Source organism: Arachis ipaensis, chromosome B6 (genome assembly GCF_059453495.1).
Source record: "Arachis ipaensis isolate K30076 ecotype BB chromosome B6, ASM5945349v1, whole genome shotgun sequence".
NCBI classification, from domain to species: Eukaryota; Viridiplantae; Streptophyta; class Magnoliopsida; order Fabales; family Fabaceae; genus Arachis; species Arachis ipaensis.
The window spans coordinates 45,087,565-45,094,989 of NC_142441.1; the positions used below are offsets into that span (position 1 = coordinate 45,087,565).

The following is a 7,425-nucleotide window of genomic DNA, read 5'->3' on the forward strand; positions in this document are numbered from 1 at the left end:
TATCAGTAGGACACGAGCAGGGACGAGGCTCGACAATGGCCGAGTTTGTGGTTCTGCGTGACTCCACAACCTACAACATCATCCTGGGGAGGAAGACCATCAACGATCTCGGGACAGTAATCAGCACGAAGATGCTGATAATGAAGTTCGTGGCTGACGACGGGTCCGTGGGATCCATAAAAGGAGATTTGGAAACGGCAGTCGCCTGTGACAATGCTAGTCTCTCCTTAGGGAAGAAGTTCAAGGAAGTAGCAGGAGTGTTCCTCGCCGACCTAGACGTGAGAGTCGAAGACAAGCCCAGACCCGAGCCGGAAGGGAGCTTGGAAAAGTTTAGAGTCGGGACACGAACGAGAAGTTCACCTTCATGAACAGAAACCTACCACACGAGCTGAAGGGGCCCCTAATGGAAATGATCAGGACCAACGGTGATCTATTTGCATGGACGCCAGCCGACATGCCGGGAATAGACCCCCAGCTCATGTCACACCACTTGGCCGTGACGGCAGAGGCCAAACCGGTAGCCCAAAGGAGGAGGAAGATGTCACAAGAGCGAGCAGAGGAGGTGGCCAGGCAGACGGCTAGTCTCCTCGAAGCAGGATTTATTCGAGAACTTGACTACTCGACGTGGCTGTCGAACGTAGTCTTAGTGAAAAAGCACAATGGAAAATGAAGGATGTGCGTAGATTACTCTGATCTCAACAAAGCATGCCCCAAGGACTGCTACCCCCTACCCAACATCGATGCACTCATCGACGCAGCGGCGTGATATCGATACCTAAGTTTCATGGACGCCTACTCTGGCTATAACCAGATACCGATGCACCGACCTGACGAAGAGAAAACAGCGTTCATAACGCCGAGGGGGATATATTGCTACAAGGTAATGCCATTCGGCCTGAAGAACGCCGGGGCCACTTACCAAAGGCTAATGAATAAGATATTTAGCGACCTCATAGGCAGGACGGTGGAAGTCTACGTGGACGATATTCTGGCCAAGACCACTCGCTCTGAGGACTTCCTAAGTGACCTAGGAAATGTGTTCGCGGCCCCCCGACAAAACGGCATGAGGCTCAACCCCCTCAAATGTGCCTTTGCCATGGAAGCTGGGAAGTTCCTAGGATTTATGATAACCCAAAGGGGGTGGAAGCTAATCCCAAAAAATGCCAAGCGATACTCCAAATGAGGAGTCCGGGCTGCGTCAAAGACGTTCAGAGACTGGCAGGAAGGCTCACCGCGCTATCTCGCTTTCTTGGGGCGTCGGCAGCGAAAGCCCTGCCCTTCTTTAACCTGATGAGAAAGGGGATAGCGTTTGAATGGATTTCGGCGTGCGAGGAAGCGTTCAATCACTTCAAAGAGATCCTTGCAACATCACCTGTACTCAGTAAGCCCGAGGTCGGAGAACCGCTCTACCTGTACCTAGCCATAACAGAAGAAGAACTGGCAGCGGCTTTGGTGCGGGAAGAAGGGAGAGCTCAACAACCAATTTACTTTGTGAGTAAAGCACTGCAAGGGGCAGAACTGAGATACAGCAAGTTAGAAAAACTAGCACTAGCACTCTTGACCTCTTCCCGCAAATTGCGGTTGTACTTCCAAGGTCACCAGGTGGTCGTGAGTAGGGCTGGAAGTGAGTCAAGCCAGCTCATGAGCCAGCTCGAGCTCGACTCGATAATAGCTTGATAAGCTGAGCTCGTGAGCTGGTGAGTTGAGCTTGAGCTTGGAATTGAGCTCATAAATTAAATGAGCCGAGCTTGAGCTTGGATAAGCTTAGCTCATTAGCTCCTGAGCTAGCTCGATTATACATACATATATATATATATTTAATCTATATTTTAATATTATATATACACATTAAAGTAATAATATATAATTTTATATATATATTTTGATTTATTCGTCAATACAAAAAAAATTGTGAGTTCCCAAAATGAATTTTTATCAAGTTCCTAGTTTCTATTTTTTAGGGAACAGAAAATATAATTAATTATACGGTCTACTCATTTGGATTTTTAATAAATTAGAAACCAAAAGACAAAGATATCTAAAAGGATAAATATCATGAAATATAGTATGGCGGTACAGAGCACCTTTATACAAATCACAAATCACAATGGTCATTGGTCAATGATAATGAACAGAGAGAACCAGAGAGGAGGAAGAGTTTTTCCCAAAAGAAAATCTCTTGACTTACAGTGAATCATTGATTTACTTCATTCTCTCAAATAGCGAATTGGTTTGTTCATCGATCAATTTTGAAAAATTCGATTACTTTGAAGTCTGATCTTTCTTGTTCTGGGAATCAATTATCAAGTTATATTTTTTATGCTCTTTCAATTTTTGTTTTTCTCTTTTTGTTGATTTTTTTTAATCTTTAGAGTTCTTTTTTTATTGATTGTTCAACACATTTATTTTTCTACTGACAGTATCATGGAAATTTCTGAACTTGAAAATCAATTGTTACTGTCTGCTTCAAATGAAAGCGCAAATAATAGACAAAATGAAGAAGTACTTCTTCCTATTGATGGAATATCATCACCAGAAATACAAGTGGAGCTTGAAGCAGAAGCATTAGACAAAAATGAAGGAGAAAATCAAAGTAGAGAAGATGAAGAGGTAGAAGACAATGAAGATGAGGGTGTTATTCACAAAAATAAAAGGAAGAAAACCTCCTTTGTCTGGCAACATTTTAAAGAAGTGAAATTGTCTAATGGGGTTGTGAAGAATCAATGTGTTCATTGCAAAAGAAAATATGCTATAACTGACTCAAAAGCTACAAGTCAATTGAATAGGCATTTGAAGAACAATTGTCCTAGCTACAGAAAAATGGTGTTGGCAAAACAAAAAAAATTGAACTTCCCTCAAAGCGATTCAGCAGAGCATCCAAATGTCATTAGTCCTATGTTAGTAACTCCTGGTGGAAAGTATGATCATGCAAGACAAAGAGAAGCAACTGCACATTGGTTAATGATGCACGAGCATTCATTCAGCATTGTTGAAGAATTTGGTTTTTCATTGATGATGAAGTGCAATAATACAGCTTATGAGAAGATTGGTAGAAAAACCCTGAAAAGTGATTGTCTCAAAGTATATGAAGCTGAAAGGAAGAAGTTAAAGGCAAGTTTAAAAGATGTGAGTAAAATCAGTTTAACTACTGATTTATGGAAATCACAGAACCAGAAAATTGAGTGTATGGTTATCACAGGTCATTACATTGATACAAATTGGATACTGCAAAAACGAGTTCTTAGTTTTGTTCATGTTCCTCCACCTCGACGTGGTGTTGATATTGCAGATGCCATTTTCAAATGTCTTATTGAATGGGGTATCGAATCAAAGATTTATTCTATATCTGTTGATAATGCATCCTATAATGACTCATGCTTAAGGACATTGAAGGACATGATTTCAAGGCATAGAAAATTGCTTTGTGGAGGAAAGTTGTTTCATGTGCAATGTTATGCACACATCTTAAACTTACTTGTTCAAGATGGATTGGGGGAAATAGCAGGAACAATTGAAAATATACGTGAGAGTGTGAAGTTTATCAATCAGTCTGAGGCAAGGTTGCGTACATTCTCTGAGATTGTTCAACAATTGCAACTTCCTGGGAGAAAATTGATTCTTGACTGTCCTACACGATGGAATTCAACTTATCAAATGATATCTACAGCATTGCACTTTAAGGAAGTCTTCCCTCGATTCCAAGATTGTGAGCCAAATTATAGATATCTTCTTGACCACGAAGAATGGGATAAAGTTGAAAAAATAGCTGAAGTTCTACAAGTGATCAATTGTGCAACCAATATCATATCTGGAAGTGAATATCCTACTGCCAACCTTTATCTTGCGGAGGTATTTCGCATTAAATTAATTTTGGATGAAGTTGTTAATAGTGGACCTTTTTTCATCAAGGAAATGGCTGCCAAAATGAAACTGAAGTTTGATAAATATTGGAGTGAATGTAACCTTCTCATGGCTATTGCTACTGTTTTAGATCCCAGATGCAAATTGACAGGTCTTAAAATGTGCTTTTAGCAGATATATGGGCAAGAAGCTACAAGAAATATGACATTGGTGCATCAAATCTTGACAGAAATGTATCAAGAATATGTCATTCTATCCAACGAGCAAGAAGAATCAACTTCACTGAGTGCAAGTGGCAAAAGTAGTATCAACTCTACAATACAAAGTTCAAACTCCTCACAAACTGGGTGGTCAATAATGATAAATTTTGTAAAGGATGAAGAAGCAGTTCCAGCTTTAAAATCTGAGTTAGAGACTTACTTGGATGAACCAAAATATTTTCAAAGAGAACGTGATGTAACTAGCTTCAGTGCTTTAGAATGGTGGAAGGTAAATCGTGGAAAATATAGGATATTATCTAGAATGGTAGCTGATGTTCTTGCTATTCCAATCTCAACTGTGGCTTCAGAGTCAATTTTTAGTGCTGGTGGAAGGGTAATTGATACATTTTGATCCTCACTAAGTCCGACTACATTTGAAGCTTTAATTTGTGGAGGAGATTGGCTTCGAGTTTTTTATGGCCTAGAAACAAGTCTAAGGTTGAAGATAGCTATGTGGAGATTACATTACCAATTTAAGTTGTCAAATAAATATTTAAAACTTGATAGCTGATAACTATAAGATGTAATGTTTTAAGTTTGTTAAATATATGGATGCATTGTTTTTTATTTTGTTATATTAAAATTATAATTTTTTATATAGAACTATAGATTATGTTCCAGTTATTTGAGCCAAGCTCGTGAGCTTGAGCCAGCTTGTGAGCTTTCCATGAGCTGAGCTTGAGCTTAAGAAATAAGCTCGATTGTTAATGAGCCGAGCTGTGAGCCAAGCTCAATTTTTGTGAGCCGAGCTTGAGCTTTGTCTGGCTCGGCTTAGCTCGGCTCACTTCCAGCCCTAGTCGTGAGAACGGACCAGGAAATTTGTCAAGTGCTCCAAAAACCCGATTTAGTAGGAAGGATGATGACCTGGGCCATCGAGCTATCTCAATACGATTTGAGATATGAGCCTCGACATGCGATTAAGGCACAAGCAATGGCAGACTTCCTGGTGGAAGTAACAGGAAACCCGACCGAGGAAGCGTGCACATGGTGGAAGCTCCATGTGGACGGAGCCTCCAACCAAACGTCGGGAGGCGCAGGAATCATCCTGGAAAGCCCTGCCGGGTTCATATACGAACAATCAATCAAGTTCAATTTTCCCGTATCAAACAACCAAGCGGAATACGAGGCCCTTCTGGGCGGCTTGATCTTAGCTCGGGAAGTCGTGGCTACGAGGTTGGAAGTGTTCAGTGACTCACAGGTCGTTACCTCGCAAGTGAACAGAAGCTACCAAGCCAGGGACTCGCTGCTGCAAAAGTATTTGGAGAAGGTCAAAGAGCTGGCCAAACAGTTCGAAGAGGTCACAGTCCAACACGTTCCAAGGGAAAGGAACACACGGGCAGACCTCCTATCTAAGCTAGCGAGCACGAAACCAGGAGTCGGCAACAGATCCCTCATTCAAGGAATGATAAAGGAACTGGCAGTCGCCCTCCACCTGACAAAGATAGGCCCCTCATGGATGGACCCCATCACTAACTTCCTGGAAAACGGCAAACTCCCTGAGGACGAGAAGGAAGCTAAAGTGCTGAGAAGGGAGGCAGCCAGATATGCGATCATACAAGGCCAACTATTTAAAAAGGGACTTAGCCAGCCTTTACTGAAATGCCTTCATCCCGACCAAACGGACTACGTACTCAGAGAAGTCCACGAGGGATGCTGTGGTCACCACATCGGGGGCAAAGCCCTAGCAAGAAAGCTCATCCGAGCTGGATATTACCGGCTGTCGATGATGGTCGACTCGAAAGAGTTCGTAAAGAAATGTGTCAAGTGCCAAGAGAACGCCAACTTCCACAAAGCACCGGCGACCGAACTAAACCTACTGACGTCCTCTCGACCTTCCGCACAATGGGGAGTCGACCTACTAGGACCCTTTTCGGTCGGCCCGGGACAAGTTAAATACCTCATAGTCACTGTCGACTACTACACCAAATAGATAGAGGCTGAACCACTGGCAAGCATATCCTCAGCCAATTGTCGAAAGTTCATGTGGAGGCAGGTGATAACTCGATTCGGCATCCCAGAAGTCGTCATCTCTGACGACGGGACACAGTTTACCGAAAAGAAATTCGTGGAGTTCCTCACCGGCCTGGGTATAAAGCAGAAATTCTCCTCAGTAGAGCACCCGCAGACAAACGGTCAAGTTGAGGCCGCAAATAAGGTCGTCTTGCTGGGCCTCAAAAAGCGGCTGGACAGCAAAAAAGGTGCATGGGCTGACGAACTTGCCTCGGTCCTCTGGTCCTACCGAACAACCGAGCAATCATCCACAGGGGAAACTCCTTTCCGCCTGATGTACGGGGTGGACGCAATGATACCCGTAGAGATCGGCGAGCTGAGCCCACGATTACTTCTGAAGGGAGTAGAGGAAGCGGTAGAAAAAGACCTGGTAGATGAGGCTAGGGAGGTGGCCCATTTGTCAAAAATAGCACTAAAGCAAAGAATGGCCTTGTGCTACAACTCTAAAGTACTTAAGAGGGAATTTGAGCAAAACGACCTTGTCCTACGGCGTAACGACATCAAACTACCGACCCAAGGAGAAGGTAAACTGGCGGCGAACTGGGAAGGCCCCTACAGAGTCAAAGAAGTGATCGGCAAGGGCGCATACAAACTGGAGAAGCTCGATGGAAGGGAGATCCCGAGAACTTGGAATGCAGGTAACATGAGAAGGTTTTACTCCTAGCTTAAGCGCGCCGGCCAGGCGATCTAACGAGCTTAATCATTTACCTTTGTACCCGCTATGGTAATAGACTTGTTTAATTACTGATTAGTGTTTACTTGTCAAAAAATTACCTCTCTATTATTCTTTTTTCTTTTTTTCCTACTTACACATCACAAGACAAGAAGTTCCACAACGTATTAAACTGAACCACGATACGGCATCCCAGGACTGATCACCCCGGGAGCCACCTAAATTAAAGCCACAAAAATGGCTACAACGATAGCAAGGCCACGACATGGCTTCGCCGAATTACCAAAGCGACGGTAAATAAAAACGAGCGGAAAGCTCACATTGACAAAACGATAACGAAACAAAACGAAAATGCTACCAGACAAGCAAAGAAGATGATAATCACAAGCTAACCAAGCGACTCTTAAAGTATAACAAAGTAAACTTCACAAGTTCTACAACAAAACCACAAATCCATAAAAAAGCGTAAGGTACAAGAGCTCATTTCTTTGGCATATCAACAATCTTGCCATCCTTGATTGTCTTGAAAACCCCAATTGCCGACGTGTCAAAGTCGGGAGCCACGATCTTCACCTGGGCCTTAAGGGCCTCCTCAGTCATGAAGATTGCATTCTTTCCCTG

At 42.9% G+C, this 7,425-nt stretch overlaps 2 protein-coding genes across 2 annotated transcripts; both read left to right on the top strand.

Moving 5' to 3' along the window:
- Nucleotides 1-2,424: 2,424 nt before the first annotated feature.
- LOC107646752 (zinc finger BED domain-containing protein RICESLEEPER 2-like) lies at nucleotides 2,425-4,032 on the top strand. The gene has a single exon (XM_016350915.2). The coding sequence runs from the start codon at nucleotides 2,425-2,427 to the stop codon at nucleotides 4,030-4,032; it is 1,608 nt and encodes a 535-aa protein (XP_016206401.2).
- Nucleotides 4,033-4,980: 948 nt separating this feature from the next.
- On the top strand, nucleotides 4,981-6,795 carry LOC148555381 (uncharacterized). Its single transcript, XM_088490643.1, has 2 exons — nucleotides 4,981-5,748; nucleotides 6,052-6,795. Exons 1-2 carry the CDS (start codon nucleotides 4,981-4,983, stop codon nucleotides 6,793-6,795), a joined length of 1,512 nt encoding a protein of 503 aa, XP_088346769.1.
- Nucleotides 6,796-7,425: the final 630 nt, after the last annotated feature.

Excerpts from the sequence above, each read along its gene's own strand:
- LOC107646752 (XM_016350915.2), top strand. The coding sequence starts at position 2,425 with ATGGAAATTTCTGAACTTGAAAATCAATTGTTACTGTCTGCTTCAAAT.
- LOC148555381 (XM_088490643.1), top strand. The coding sequence starts at position 4,981 with ATGACCTGGGCCATCGAGCTATCTCAATACGATTTGAGATATGAGCCT. Across the intron at positions 5,749-6,051 it reads ATCCCGACCAAACGGACTAC|ATAGAGGCTGAACCACTGGC; the intron begins GTACTCAGAGAA and ends TACACCAAATAG.